We start from the raw sequence: 15,685 nt of genomic DNA, 5'->3' as shown, positions 1-15,685 counted from the left end.
ACAGATGGTGATGAAAGATTAGTTAAATTATTCCTAAAACTGGATTGTTGGCTTTGATCTCAGCCACAACTGTGCTTTCTAATAGTTTTCCCCCAAGTGTAGGTTTTGGGAAGACCTGCAGGAGGGAGACTTGCAGCCTCACACCTGCCACATCCCAACATTGGGAAGAGGGCAAGGCCCCAGAAAGGAGCCGGGGCTGGGCATGCGCAGTGTGTCGTTCCAAATGCACTAGTCAGAGGCGACCTCCTCCCGCCTCGAGAGAGTGGCAGGTGCAAGATGGAGCAGGTGACAGATGCTCCTTTGCCTCAGCTTCCCAGAGGCCACGTTCCTGCTTCGTGCATCACATTAGGGTTAGTTGGCTGCACCCAGTTGCTATGCACCCGTGAGGATGTCACCTTTTGGTCTTTTCAGCTGAGATTAGCTGCAGGCCTGCTCACACCCAAGGGACCTCTGGGCCTCATGCACTTGCTGACATTCACCTTTTGGCCTCTTCAGCTGACATTAGCAGCCGTAGGCCTCTGGTCAGCATGCAGGCCTTGTCTACACTCTCTCAGTGGACCCCTCCCCACTCACTAGTGGGCTACCCAGGGTCTCCTGGGCTGGACCACTCTGCATCCTTCTTCCCCGTGGAGTCCTGCATTCAGCACCCTTGGCAGCCTTCCTTGCACAGTTTTTCGTTGGTATTATAGGTGCTTTCTGGTTGCATTGAAGATGGCCTCTGTTTCTTGTTCTCTTTGATTTGTCAGTTTCAAGAGAAATGGCTTAACGTTAAATGGCTAAACCTATGTTGCCTATATTAATTTCAGTGAGATGGATAATAACATGAGGACTATAGCTTGTCTAATTTGCCAGGTGGCTTTCAGGTGGGAGGGCTAAAGACACTGATACATTCCTTTCTCATGACTATGACCTTGAAATAAGCTTTTGTGCTAATTATTACTTCTTTCTGCAGTTGTCCCTCACATTACTGATGCTGTCCAAGAGTGGGTTATGAATCAAGCCATGGTGCCTGTGGATGGTCATAAGGAAGAGCCCCAAATATGCGTTATTGAGGCAAGCATGGAACTTTTCTGTATAAACTTATGTTCTTCTGGGTTTTTAAGCATTTGATCTTCATTCATTCAGCAAATATGTACAGATGCCTCCTGTGTGCTGGACACTGGGCTAGGAGGTGGGATTATAGCCGGGGACGACATAGATGGTCCCTGCCCTTGTGGTCAGAAGTCAGTGGGCAAAATGGGTATTAAACAGGGTGAGTATTCCTGGGGTGGCTGTGTAGCAATTTGCATATGGAGACAGATGAATTGCAGAATGTGTTCTATCAAGGGCTATTTGAGAACTCTTTATAAAGTGCTTTGGAAGCATAGAGAGACTGAATTAGGGAAGTGTGATGGTAGAGGTGATTTGGAGGTGAGAACTGAGTATTAGCTATTTAAAGAAAGAACATAGTATTGAACTTGCTACTTGTTCACTCCTTCCATTCCTCTCCATGTGCAGAATGAGAATAACATCCATGTCCTCCTTATGTAAATCTCAATTGGCCTGATTGCCAGGCAGGATAGCCGAATAATGAATAGTTTCATTCCTAGAGGCAGACTGCCCAAGTTCACATTTCTGCCGTAACCCACCCCGAGCGGTGTATAACTCAGTGGTTAAGAGTCTGAAGCCAGACTGCTCGGGTTCATGGCCCAGCTGGGTCACTTCCCAGCTGGGCAACCTTGGACAAGTTTGCTTAACCTCTCTACACCTCAATTTACTCATCTGCTAAATGGCGATAGTGTTTTGAGGATTAAATAAGTCAATACATTCAGTGCTTAGAATGGTGTCAGATCTATAGTAAGTGCTCAAAAATTATTAGCTGTTATTAAGATGCCTGTGTGATTTTTGGCAAAAGTCTTACTTCTCAAAGCTTCAATGTATTCATCTATAAGAATATGGTAATAATGTAATATTGTGGTGATAACAACAGGGTTGTTGTGAGGATTAAATGAGATAATAAAAAGTACTTGGCAATGTCTGGCATTTAGGAAGTTCTGTATAAATATGTTAGCTGTTATTATTGTCATCATTATCAGTGTTGACAGATAGATATTATGCTATCCACAAGATCCATTTTGTTAATAGTAGAGCTGATAAACTTACCATAAATGTGCTGTGCTATCATATATTAACTATAGATTGTGTTACTATAATAGTATGGCTGATAAACTTAATATAAATGTATAATATAAGTGTGCTATACGAAGTTTTCTCTCCCTTGATATTTCTTCCTTCACAACTTACAAGGAAAGAAGAGATGCTTTCTTCATCATTGTTTAAAATTGGAGTGTAACATAAGTACAGAAAAGTGCACATATCATAGATGTATAGCTTGATGAAGTTTTGCAAACTGAACATACCTGCATAACTAGGCTCACTTCCTTTAAAAAATAATTAATATCCAATACAGTGAATAGTTTGCAAGCAAACTGAGGCAATGGTAAAGACAAATAGTGTAAGAAAAGAGAAAGGCAGCTAAACGCTCCAGGAAGAATCACACCTGATGTGAGAACGGAGCTGTAACCCGGGGCGGAGCTGGGCTCTCCAGTGAAGTCAACTTCCGCGGTTACTCTGTTTATTCATTTTCAGGTTTTAGAATCATTCCCCAAGATGCATCAGAGAAGCATTAAAAGCAGGGGTGTAAATGTCATCAGCTTTGAAAAGAGGATTCATGAGGTGGAGGGGGTGGAGGAGCGCTGGCAGGGGAAGGAAGGAGATAAGAACCTCATTTTACCCGTGAGGCATCTGCAGACACTGTTAGTAGTTGGCGGGGAAAGAAACAAAAGTATCTCAGGTTGGGAAACTACCCAACAGAACTAACCATTGAGATGGGGATCTGGGGATGGGGGCATTTTCCCGGAAGAAGAATTGATCCCTGGCCCCAAAGTAATGGCTAATTTTCTAAATTTGAATGTGTTTACAACTTTTGAGTGATTTTTTTTTCTTTCTTTTAGTTTTTGTAGGTAAAAGAATAGCCTTTTCTTAAGACTCTTAACTTTAATCACAGGAAAAGTTCCAAATGGTCATGTGTATGAATGTTTTTACCTTTTATTCTCTGATTTTGCTCTTTTATAAAAAAATTACATTTTTAATAATAATCACAAAAAAAGAGAAGAGGGAAACGTATTTTTTAAATGTAATTGAGCTGCTGCTGAACTTCATTAAAATATAGGCCTAGGGCTGGCCCAGTGGCGTAGTGGTTAAGTTTGTGTGCTCTGCTTCAGCGGCCTGGGGTTCGCAGGTTTGGATCCTGGGCGCAGACCTCCACACTGCTCATCACGCCATGCTGTGGTGGTGTCCCACATACAAGCTAGAGGAAGATTGGCACACATGTTAACTCAGCAACAATCTTCCTCAAGCAAAAAGAGGAAGATTGGCAATAGATGTTGCCTCAGGGCCTATCTTCCTCACACAAAAAATATGTATATATAGGCCCAATTTGACCTTGGGATGAGCCTTCTTAACACTTCTTTTTTGTCTTCTCAGCTTTTCTAGCTATTGTTTTTGTTTGTTTGTTTTTGTTTTTTTCTTTTTTCTTCTCTTTTCTTTCTTTATTTTTATCTCTTTTTGTTCTTTGTTTAAAAAATTTTTTAAAATTTTCTTTCTATTCTCTTTAGCTATTGTTTTTTCAGAATCATCCCGAACAAAGCTTTTATGTTTCATTCTGAGGCCGGTGCACCTGATTGTCTTTGTCATCGTTATTCAGACTAATTGTTGAAGATTCCACTTGCACAATAAAGTCAAGAATTCTCAATGACATCTCAAATTAAACTGAAATTTCCATCTCAACAAACAACAGGCAAACATTTTAGGCCTGTACCTGCCATTTTTCTTTTTTTTTATGCCTATGTTCTTTATTTGTTAAAATTCTGCTCTTAAATTGACTGGTCTGGCTTAACAAACATTAATTTAGCACTTAATATGTACTAGCCCCAATGATAGATGCTAGGGATGTGAGGGCGAATGTGATCAGACTCCTGCTCATCAGGCAGGACTCATCGTCTCTAATTTTTAATTTCATGGAAACACAGAAACTGTGACAAACTGTCCCCAGCAAAACCTCTTCTTCTCCATATAACCCTAATGTTTATATTTGTTTATTGGACCCTAGATCAGGCATCCTTTTGTGTTTGTTTTAAGTTGTGCTCAATATTTGTGTTTGTGCATGACTTAAGCTTTCAAAGAAGGACCGCCAAAGCTGATTTTTAGTTTTTAAGTGTGTAGAAGCTGTTGAAAAATCTCCAAAGCCTTTTTGCAGGTAAGGCCTAGACTTCTCAGACTGGTGAGCTGACAGGCTTTATTCATATTGCTACAGGTCATCTAAGCATCAACCTGAAATAAGATATGCCTGGCTTAAAGGCCTGGCTTTTTTTTTTCCCCCAAAAGAAAACTTCTTTCCTTTTATGTTTTATTTAAAATTTTTTTCCAGTTTTTTTGAGGTATAATTGACATATAACATTGTATTAGATTTAGGTATACAACATAATGATTATATATATGTATATATTGTGAAATGATCACCACAGTAGAGTCAATAGATGTCTATTGCCTCACATAGTTATAAGTTTTTTCTTGTGTGAGAACTTTTAAGATTTACTCTCTTAGCAACTTTCAGATAAGACTCCTTTCCTTAAAGGCAAAAGGGACGTTGCACAGCTCATACATTTGCTGCTGCTTCAATTTCAGTTTTGGATAGGTCTTAAAATATTGTTATGGGGGATATTTTCCCTGTGGTGCGAGGACGTATTTCACTTAGGCCTATTCTAGTGGTAACAGTGAAAATTTCTGATCACACTGCTGGTGATGAGGAGCCAGAGGGGTCTTAATGGGACCTTCCAAATTGGCCGAGAGAATGCAGTACCACTGTCAGCCATGTGAGGGCAGAAGCGGATAACGTTGAAAGTTTTTGCCTCCTTTTTCGGATTCACTCTTGACGCCCAGATGGCCCTCTACGCTTTAGTATAAGTGCAGACCTTTTTTTCCTAAAAAATTGTTTTCCCCATTAGATTCTGGTGCATTCTGATTCTGCACTAAGAACAGTGAGTGGGTGCTTACATCCCTCACCCTCTGCCAGTTTCCTTTCCTGGTTGAAGGTGATATTTCTTGGATTTTCATAATTAACTTTGTCATTCTCTTACAGAATGATCATTTATTTCTATCTGTTCCATACCCAGGAAACTTGAATTTTAATTATGTTTTGTTATCTGAGTTAAAGTTAGTAAAGAATAATTTCTTCTGTAGCAATGTAATCCTGAGACTTCTTAGTTTTATTCCATTGTAATTATGGTAATAGGTACTAACACTGTTACCTAGAGCTTATATTGAATTTCGAGACCATTCTGTCCTATCCTGACCACTAACCTAAACTGCCAGTGCTGCGGGCAGGGCTCTGGGCTTGTGCTGGAGATATGGCAGGCACATTCCTGCCCTCGTGAGGCTTACAGCCTGGGTAGGGTAGAGAGACAGGAAACAAAGACTCCAGTAAAATGATGGCACCTGTGCTAAGTTACCAGGCAGGGTCCAGACGGGATGCTGTGATAGTGAGCAGCGGGAGCGAGACTGCTTTCGGTAGGTGGTCAAGCTTGGGCTTTCTGAGGGGGACACAGCTCCCAGGCTGAAGGGTAAAGAGGAGATAGATGTAGATGAAGAAGGAGGGTAGGAGGGCTTAAGGGGCACGAAGGAAGAGTGTGGCCCACCCGAGGACCTGAAAGTCCAGTGGGGCTGAAGCACAGAGAGCGGGAGGTGGGGGGTGTGGGAGTAGAGGGGCGGAAAGGCGGAGGTGGGGGCATGAGATTGAGATTAGGGAGCTGTGCAAAGACCAGATCATGTAGGGCCTTTTGTTGGCTGCATAAAGGAGTTTTGATTTTATTTCTAGTGAAGCAGTGAGCCACTGACAGGTCTGAGCACTGGAGAGACGTACTCTGAGTTTTTATAATGTCACTCTGCTGGTGGGTGACAAATAGTTTGGTTGTAGAGCAGCAGAGGTGGAAGCTGGGAGGCCATTTAGATTGGGGTCAGCAAACTTTTTCTGTAGAGGGCCAGAGAGTAAATATGTTTAGCTTTGTGGGTCAGAGATCCCCTGTCACAACTGCTCAACTCTGCCATTGTAGTATGAGAGCAGCCACAGGCAATCTGTGGTCATAGCTGTGTGCCAGTAAAACTTTATATATGAAAACAGGCAGCAGGCCATAGTTTGCCACCCCCTGGTTTAGATTATTGCAGTAATCCCAGCAAAAGACGGTGCTGGCTTGAGTGTCTAGAGTGGTAGCAGTGGAGATAGAGAGCGGTGGAGAGATTTGCAAGAGGTTTCGGAGGTGTGACCCACTGGACTGGGTTGAGTGAGGAAAAGGAAGGCTCGAGGATGATTTGCAGGCCTCCAGCATGAACCAGTTAGTGGGAAGAGATGCTATTTGCTGAGATGAGGAAGCCTCTGGAGAAACAGGCCCAGGGGTGGGGGGACCAGGAGTTTAGTTTGGGACATGGTACGTTTGAGTAATTGTTGAGCCATCCAAGGTTTCAAGGATGAGTTGGCTCCAAAGCCCAATCACACTGGAAAGAGAGGCCAGGGTTCAAAGTAGATTTCGGACCCGGTTAGGTAGCTGAAGCCACAGAAGATGGTGAATTCTGGGACAGGGCCCACCACGATGTCTTCCTCCACCACACCCAGATCATTCCACTTGGTGCTTACCTTTTCCTCGTTTTTTTTTTTAAAGATTTTATTTTTTCCTTTTTCTCCCCAAAGCCCCCCGGTGCATAGTTGTATATTCTTCGTTGTGGGTCCTTCTAGTTGTGGCATGTGGGACGCTGCCTCAACGTGGTTTGATGAGCAGTGCCATGTCTGCGCCCAGGATTCGAACTGACGAAACACTGGGCCGCCTGCAGCGGAGCACGCGAACTTAACCACTCGGCCACGGGGCCAGCCCCTACCTTTTCCTCTTGATTACTGTCCTTTAGCTGTGCCCTATTTTCCTTGCTAAATTCTGAGCTCCTTAGCAGCGCATTATCTTAAATTCTTCCCAATATCGCATTTATCATGTTGAGCGTATAGTAGTTGCTCAAATGCTAGAGAATTAATTTTAAAATCCGTGTGATAATCTTTAAGGATTTAAATATGGTGAAGAGGAATGGGTTAAGGTGAATTTTATCATAGTCGAAAGTAAAATGCTTGAGTAACTTTATTGGAAGCACACTGTAAATTAAGTTAACATTTATCGAAGGATTACACTGTCAGGAATATTCTCGAGGGCTTTTGGTACTACTTGTTTCAGAAAGCTACATGTTTAAATAGTAGTGATTTAATTCCAGTAGTACCGCCGTTGTGAGGAGACAGTTCAGATGCACGCAGGTGTGTGTATGTGTGTTCACGCAGAGAGAGAGAATGCTCACTATTTCTCACCAGGCGGAGCCAGGTGGCTCTCACCATTCTCCTAGTGTCACTAGATTCGAATTCTACCTTCCAGCAGGACCACTGGTAGAAACTGGCTGATCTCACTCCTCTGTGGTGTACATTCTGGATCTATCTGCTTATGAATTCCCTTCTCTTTTCTTAAAGCCTTCCTTTTTTTTTTTTTTTAAATATTTTCAATCTTGGTCAGATGAAAGGTTGACAGCCTTATAATGATCCCCCATTTTTGGGGGGGGATTTACTAGTCTGTAAAATCCAAGTGAATCAATGACAGCATGATATATTTACTTAACTTACTCCCTATCTCTACACAACAAGCTGATTGATCTTATAAACATGGGAATCAGATCATTCTTAAAGTTCTCCTTGACCTTGCTTTCTCCTCCCTTCTTAGCACTCTGCTTACTCTCTTAGCAGTTTTCCTGGCTATGTAATACTCCGTCCATTTCTTCATATTTTACTTTCTAGTCTCCATTTTCTCTTCTCTTTGTTTCATCTCCCTCTTAAACGTACAGTGCTTTTCTTGTTCATTCTTAACAGCTTTAGTGAGGTTTATATATCATAAATTTCACCTGCTTTAAGTGTACAATTCAGGGATTTTTAGTATATTTACAAACTTCTTGTGCAACCGTCAGACTTCAGTTCTTATGCTTAGTTTATTAAGAATTTTTCTGTTCGTCTGTGTACTGTGGAAGATCACTTGTGTCTTTTTTTTTCCATTCTCAGCTGGGTGGCACCATTGGAGACATTGAAGGAATGCCATTTGTGGAAGCGTTCAGACAATTCCAGTTTAAAGCAAAAAGAGAGAATTTCTGTAATATCCATGTTAGCCTTGTCCCACAGGTGAGCTTTCCAGATAGGTATGTGGACAGCAACTTCTGTAAGTCTTCCCATGATTTTCTATTTATTCCACATTTTAAACTAGGGAGCCATTCATTCTCCAGAAACGCTAGATGTGCAGTGTACTGACAGTGACCCGTTGCTTTCCAGCCCAGTGCTACTGGAGAACAAAAAACCAAACCCACACAAAACAGTGTCCGTGCGCTGAGGGGCTTAGGCCTGTCTCCAGATCTGGTGAGTTAAGGAGAGTGGGTAAGTTGCTTGGAGTAGGACCTCCGTTTTTTAATCTATAACATCATCTAAGTCCTTTCTTGCTCTCAAATGCTTCCTAGGGCACTGAGCTTTTTGTATCTGGGAGCCAGGGAAGGCTTATTCTCTCATCCTCCAGTGTCGCTCCTCACATTTCTAAATGGCTATCTGTTCTTCTCCAGGCCCTCATTTGATTGGCCACATTGACACCTGGCCAAGTGCAATGTCCTGTCATTTGTATAGTCCCTGGGTCCTTTAGAGTGAGGTGGGACCCTGGAGATTTCCCTGTGACCCTGCCAAGATGGGCTGTCACTGCTCTCATTTATAGCAGAGAATCCGATTATCCCCAGTAGTCTAAGTCAGGGTTGGCAAATAAGGGCCTGCAGGCCTGCTGCCTGCAAATAAAGTTTTATTGGAACATCTATTGTTTACATTTCTCTATGGCTGCCTCGGCACTGCAACGGTGAAGTTGAGTGGTCAGGACAGTGACTGCATGACCTGCAAAACCTAAACTTTTTACCATCTGGCCCTTTAGAGATAAACTTTGCCAACCCTTGATCTTGCTCTGATCTTGTATTTTTAGAGGAGTAACATTTGTGAGCTTTGATTCTATTCACGAGAGGCACCTTGACATTTCGAGTTCTTACTGGTCGATTTGAGTTGAGTTTGATTTTATTTATATTAGTGCTCATCCTCATTTCTAATCGTCCAGTGGAACGCCCGGAAGGAACAGGCACATACTTGGTCAAGTCTCTTGTAGCAAAAAGAAATTAATATAGGGTCCTCCTGAGAACGAGTGGTGGCGTCAATAGCCTGGTTCCCGTTTGCTGACCTGTGCCTAACTGACTTTGACAGATTGTCTGCCGAAGTTCAACGCCCATCGAAATGGCTGTGAAGGAAAAGATTTCTATGTTTTGTCACGTGAACCCTGAACAGGTTAGTGCTGCTCTTTAGATTTTATTGCCTTGCAGGCACTTCTGCTGATGCCAACGTTTTGTATCTCTTAAATTATCATATTACTTTTCATGGCGTTTATGAAAGCTTTGGGAGATTCATATCCAACCATGGCTCACTTGCCCTTCAGTGAACGATCTGGAGACTCCTGATTCCTCAGATTGATTGCATGTTTCTTTGCATAATCACTCTTTAAGTTATAGGTATAAAACCGGGTGGGCTTTTTAACTTACAGTCAAGTCTCTAGAGAGAGAACCATATGAAGCCTGCTTATTGTCTTTTTATCTTGTCTTTCCAGGACACTTACTGCTTTCACTGCGATTTCTCCTTTGTACGTGTTACAGCTTAACTCGCCCCAGACCACACAGTACATCGACATTCACACTGTCACTTCTGATTACATCAGTGCCTCAGTTCAATTCATCGTTACAGAAACTGCACTGTGATTTGGGCTCAGGTCCTCTGTCCTGCAGGACTTTCCACCTGGGCATCTGAGAGCCAGCTTTTCCTTTTTCTTTCATTCTCTTATCTCTGTCTCTTGTTTGCAATAAGGCTCAGGTGCAAGGGATCGGAGTTGGCTATAGTTTAAAAAGTGGTATGAATGGTGTGCAGGAAAAGGGTGAGGTTCCCCAGAAACCTTTTGTTTTCTTTAGTTTAGCTCTGGGTTCTCAGAAGCCTAAAAGCCATCTAATGGGATTTCTGCATCTCCCTCCTGCCCAATGCTTCAGGTCAGTGCGCAAGGCTGAACCACTTTGAAAAATATGATGGCAGGTTTAAAGGACTCTCCTGTATTTGTATGTCATCAAGCCATTTTGAGTTTGTTCGGTTGTTTTTTTGTACCCTTCCTATTCGTAAATACTACTTCGTTGTGGGTATTAAACAACTATAACCCAGTTTCCGGAATAGAAGGATACATCTTTTAGAGTTGGGTTGCTTAGAGCTCTGAGAACAGAAGAGATAGTCCAAACTTTTGACCACGTGGAGTCTATTTTCTATATAACTATAGATTCTGAAGAATGCTCTATCCCATCAGTCCACAGGCTAGTTGATTAGCCATTTTTCAGCCCATCGTTTTTTCTTGTCTGAGGCAGTGCTCCCATTTCTTAGTTCCTAGTGAACTTGCGTTTAGAGCTCCTCTCCTCTGGATTGCTGAGGGGGGGATGGAGGGTCAGAGGTGTCTCTGTGGATGTGGTCCGTTACCATGCTATTTGAAAAAAATATCTCTCTGGCCTGGAGGATAAATAAGTAAATAGCTTCATACTCCATGCCTTCCACTATGGGAGTTGTGACTGTCCAGAGATTTCGTTTGAATTAGTAATTGGGATGAAGCCTCAATTCAGTGACATCTCAGCACTTTGAATTGCATTGGCGAATGCACAAGTGAGACACGATAGTCTTAAGTGGCAAGTTGGCTTTGTCCAAATGGCTTAGGAACCCCTGGTTGGATAGCTATGGATTTGGGAAGACTGAACACATAGAGTTGGCAGAACATTTATTTAGGATGTGGCAGATCCTTAAATGCCTGCCAGTAGCCCCTTACATGTACTTGAGAGGGTGGTGAAAGCTCGTTAGAATAAGTGTGAAAAACAACCACACCACCTGGCATTTCAAGGAGCTGGTCTCCTCTCACAGGTGTAATTAACTTGACCATGTTCAATGTGTGCTTGTAAATTTACCCAAATGAAAGGAGCAGACAAAAGCAACTCCAGCAGCAGCAGCAACACCAAATGAATGAATAAGCAAACTGCATACCCACACTTAGAAGACAAGACGTGTGTATTCAATGCTACTCCTTTAACCTAGACTTAGAAGATGGTGCCCTGGGCCATGTGTCTTAGATATCAACAAATAAGGCACGCGTGTTTCAACACCAATTCTCTGACACCAGCTGGGAGTCCTGCGATTCAGCTTGGACACTAACTACCTGGAGTGAGTGTCAGACTCCACAGGTTTAAGGGCTTAGTCCTTTACAGGACTGCCTCCCACTTCAGATACCAGCCACGAGTTTCCAGTGTCCCCAAGCCACCCACACTTCTTCTTGGCTGAGTACAAATTTGGGGTTTCCCATAACCCTCTCAGTTTTGATAATTCTCTGGAATGACTCACAGAACTCAGGAAAGCACTGTATTTATGATTAGTTTTATTATAAAGGGTGCAAATGAACAGCCAGATGAAGAGATACATAGGGCAAGGTCTAGGAGAGTCCCCAATGCAAGAGCTTTTGTCCGTGTGGAGTCAGGGTTCACCACCCTCCTGGCATGTCTGTATATTCACCAACCAGGATGTTCCCTTGAGTCTCAATGTCCAGAGTTTTTATTGGGGTTTCATTATGTAGGTATGATTGAGCAAATCATTGGTCCCATGATTGAACTCAATCTCTAGTTCCCATCCCCTCCCCAGAGGTCAGGTGGCTGACAGCTCCAGCCCTCTAATGACTTGGTTGGTTTTTCTGGTGACCAGTTCTCATCCTGAAGCCATCTAGGGGCTACCCTGAGTCACCTAATTAGCATAACAAAGAGACCCCTGTCACTTAGGAAATTTGAAAGGATTTTGAAGCTCTGTGCCAGGAACTGGGAACAAAGACCATATGTATAATATTTTCTATTCTACCACAACATCCATGGTTCCGGAGGTAGAATAATGAGTTCAAAGAGTTTTATAATTGGATCAAACTAACTTTGTGTTAATTTTGACTCTTATTAAAGTTGCTGGGTTCTTGGTTTTCTTCTCTCGGTATAAATAAATGGGCAGTCTCTCTTGAGTTTTGCCTCATCCTTGAATTCATTCTTGTGGCATATTTGAGTCATTCCACTTAAATATGGTGTTTTATCATCATTTATCAGGTCATATGTATCCATGATGTTTCTTCCACATACCGAGTGCCTGTGCTTTTGGAGGAACAAGGCATTGTTAAATATTTTAAAGAGAGATTGGATCTGCCCATTGGTGATTCTGCAAGTCATTTGCTTTTCAAGTGGAGAAATATGGCTGACAGGTACGTGAAAGGAATTACTAATGTAATCTTTAATAATTCTTGGGTTTGGGGGTAGGACTGAGATGTACCTTAAAGAGTACCTATTTAGCATTCAGCTTTCTGTATGTGTGTGTTTTGGTCTGAATATATCTAATGCTTTAGCACATTGGTAGAGTGTTTTGCTGTATTTTTTGAAGATTTCTGGGGCTCTGATTTTGCTCTGCTTAAACCAAGGTGAATTGAAGGAATTTAGATTCCAGATGATTTCTTTTTTAAATTCTGGGAGCTTTTTGATTTATTTATTAGTTTATTTCTTAGTTTCTGAATATTTTGAATGAAGGTTTTCTTTTGTTCTGTTTTGCTTTGTTTTTTTTCCTAAAGATTGGCACCTGAGCTAACAACTGTTTCCAATCTTCTTTTTTTTTTCTTTTTCTCCCCCAATCCCCCCAGTACATAGTTGTATATTTTAGTTGTGAGTCCTTCTAGTTGTGCTATGTGGGACGCCACCTCAGCATGGCCTAATGAGTGGTGCCATATCCGCACCCAGGATCCGAACCTGCGAAACCCTGGGCCGCGGAAGCAGAGCACACGAACTTAACCACTCGGCCACGGGGTCGGCCCCAACTGTTTTGGTTGTTTTTTAAGATTTGGCTAACATTTCCCAAGAAAATCCTCTTGGATGGGAAGTTTTGGCTCTTATCATTGTCGTTCCATCCTGCAGTTATTAACTATCAGCATTGTTATAAAAACCCCTGATAGGTTTTAACTTTAAGACAATCATATTAATTTTAGCAAGGTTTGTCTAATTTGAAGTCATATGCAGATTAAATCCCCATCATCTGTTTTCTTTTACTAAATGTAGATGAGGTGGGAGTCCATAAAGGCCTGGCTGCCCGGCTTCTGGTGCGGCTTAGATAGAGGCAGGAGGGGCGGCAGTTACAAAGGTGGGCTCTGGTGTTGCTAAGGAGTAGATCTTAAAAGTCCTCATCACAAGAAAAAAAAAAATTGGGGCCGGCCCTGTGGCCGAGTGGTAAAGTTTGCGTACTCTGCTTTGGTGGCCCAGGGTTTCACCAGTTTGGATCCTGGGCACGGACATGGCACTGCTCATCAAGCCACGCTGAGGCGGCATCCCACATGCCACAACTAGAAGGACCCACAACTAAAAATATACAACTATGTACCGGGGGGCTTTGGGGAGAAAAAAGAAAAATAGAATCTTTAAAAAAATTGTAACATTGAGCAGTGATGGATGTTAACTAGACTTATTGTGGTCATTATTTTGTAATATATACATATATCGAATCATTATGTTGTACACTTGAAACTAATATAATGTTATACATCAATTATATCTCAATAAAAAATGCCGGAAGCTCAGGCCTCAGGCAACGTGGCTTCAGACCCCAGCTCTCCCTCTTACTAGCTGTGTGAATTTGGGCAGATTACTTAACCTCTCTGGGCTTGTTCTCCCATCCATATATAACAGGGGGGTACTAGTGCCCACGTTACGGCAATTATGAGAGAAAACACATAAGGCCTTAACATCACATCAGGCACTAAGTATGGGTCACTGATGTCGGTTACAATAATTAAAATGATTTGATGGGACAAAATTGCTGACCTTTGGTAGATGACTAGTAGATTGAAGTTCTCTTATCCTTTCACTTAAAAATTTGCACAGTGTTTTAGAATTTCTAGGGTAAGTAGAATCAGGAACAAAGTACAGTTTCTGACCTTAGGTACTCTAAGACCTGGAGATACAGTCAAGCCCCCGCCCTCCACACTGCTTAAGGAAGTAGTCACTTGGTAGGGCTGACCCTCTTTAAGCACTAGAAATTTTAATATTTTGACTCTTTTTATTGGAAGTCGTTCTAAATTGTACTCTATGCTTCTGTGCTTTTTAAAGCCAGTGTTTGGTCTTCATATTAGTTTCCTGTGGCTACCGTAACATATCGCCTCAAATGGATGGCTTAAAGCAACAGAAATTTGTTCTCTCACAGTGGTCGAGGTCAGAAGTGCAAAATCAAGGCATCAGCAGGGTTGGTTCCTTCTGGAGGCTCTGAGGGAGAAACCGCTAACGCCATGCGTCTCTCCTAGCTTCTGAAGGCTGCTGGCCATCCTTGGTGTTCCTTGGCTTGTGGCTGCATGACTCCAGTCTCTGCCTCTGTTATCTCACGGCCTTCTCTGTGTATTCTTTCCTTCTCTTCTTTTATAAGGATGCTTGTCTTTAGATTTAGGGCCCATTTTAATCCAGGATGATCTTATCCCAAGATCCTTAATTTAATTGCATCCACAAAGACCCTTTTTCTAGATATGCTCACATTCATAGGTTCTGGGGGACATATATTTTTGGGGGCACCACTATTCAGCTCACCGCAGTCTTCAAACAAAGGGAGTATTGAACATCAGTCCCTCTGTGTCATGTTGGCTGTAATGTTGGTTCATTGGTAATGGTGGTCTGGAGTGTCCATTCTTTAGGCCCTGTCCCCTCAGTACAGCCTGTGGTGAGATACAAGGGAGGCAAACAGAGGTCAAAGGGCAGCCTTGATCCTGGAGGTCCAGTGCTGTTCAGAGGCCAGGGGTCCCTGGTTAAGCTGCATGGGAGAGCTTGCCTGAGACCTGAGGCCAAAGTGGGGACAACCCTGCCTCTTGGGGGACCTGCCTGTAGGGGGATGAGTATGCAAAGCAGACTCCTCATCTGCCTCCCACCAGCAGCTCACAGCGTTGTCAGTGGTCTGCCTCACACCCAGTTGATGGCTGAATGGAACGCCCAAGAGAGATGCTTGGCTGGTCTGGGCAGTGCTCCGTGAGCCTAGCCTGCAGGTCCAAGAGGGAGAGAGCACGAGGGGAGTGGGCTCAGGATATCTTCCTAGATGGCAGCTCTCTTCTCTGGTCCATGTGACTCGGTGAACTCACCTGTCCCACCCAGCTGATGAGTGACTCCTCCTCCCCTGGGAAGACCAGACATGAGTGAGTGGAAGAAGGAACTGGCGGTGTTGACTCCAGTCCTGCTTCCTTCCCGGGAGCAGAGCTGATGTCCCTTCATCAACGGGGGAGTGAAATTGGATGTGAGGGTTCAGCCCAGCTGCTGTGCTCAAATGTGGTTGTGATTGCCAGTTCCCACACGCCAGACACCGGGACAGGAAGCACTGACCTCTGCTGTCGTCTTGGAATCTTGGCTCGCTACCAACTTGCTTTGTTACCTGCGTCCTTTATGTAGTGCT

The 15,685-nt window shown here is 43.0% G+C and overlaps 1 protein-coding gene across 10 annotated transcripts in view; it reads left to right on the top strand.

The window, feature by feature from the left end:
• CTPS2 (CTP synthase 2) overlaps positions 1 to 15,685 on the top strand; it is an 89,574-nt gene that overhangs the window by 11,924 nt on the left and 61,965 nt on the right. For all 10 annotated transcript variants that reach the window (XR_011535823.1, XR_011535825.1, XR_011535824.1 and 7 more), the window contains 5 exons: positions 953 to 1,053; positions 8,171 to 8,287; positions 8,435 to 8,518; positions 9,389 to 9,469; positions 12,331 to 12,482. Coding sequence is in view for 7 of the 10 variants with exons in the window: in XM_070603780.1 (XP_070459881.1) it covers positions 953 to 1,053; positions 8,171 to 8,287; positions 8,435 to 8,518; positions 9,389 to 9,469; positions 12,331 to 12,482 (535 nt within the window). In the remaining 3 variants the exon portion in view is untranslated. The remainder of the gene's footprint in view (positions 1 to 952; positions 1,054 to 8,170; positions 8,288 to 8,434; positions 8,519 to 9,388; positions 9,470 to 12,330; positions 12,483 to 15,685) is intronic.

This window comes from Equus przewalskii, chromosome X, assembly GCF_037783145.1.
Source record: "Equus przewalskii isolate Varuska chromosome X, EquPr2, whole genome shotgun sequence".
Lineage (NCBI taxonomy): Eukaryota > Metazoa > Chordata > Mammalia > Perissodactyla > Equidae > Equus > Equus przewalskii.
This window is presented reverse-complemented; position numbering and strand designations above follow the sequence as displayed.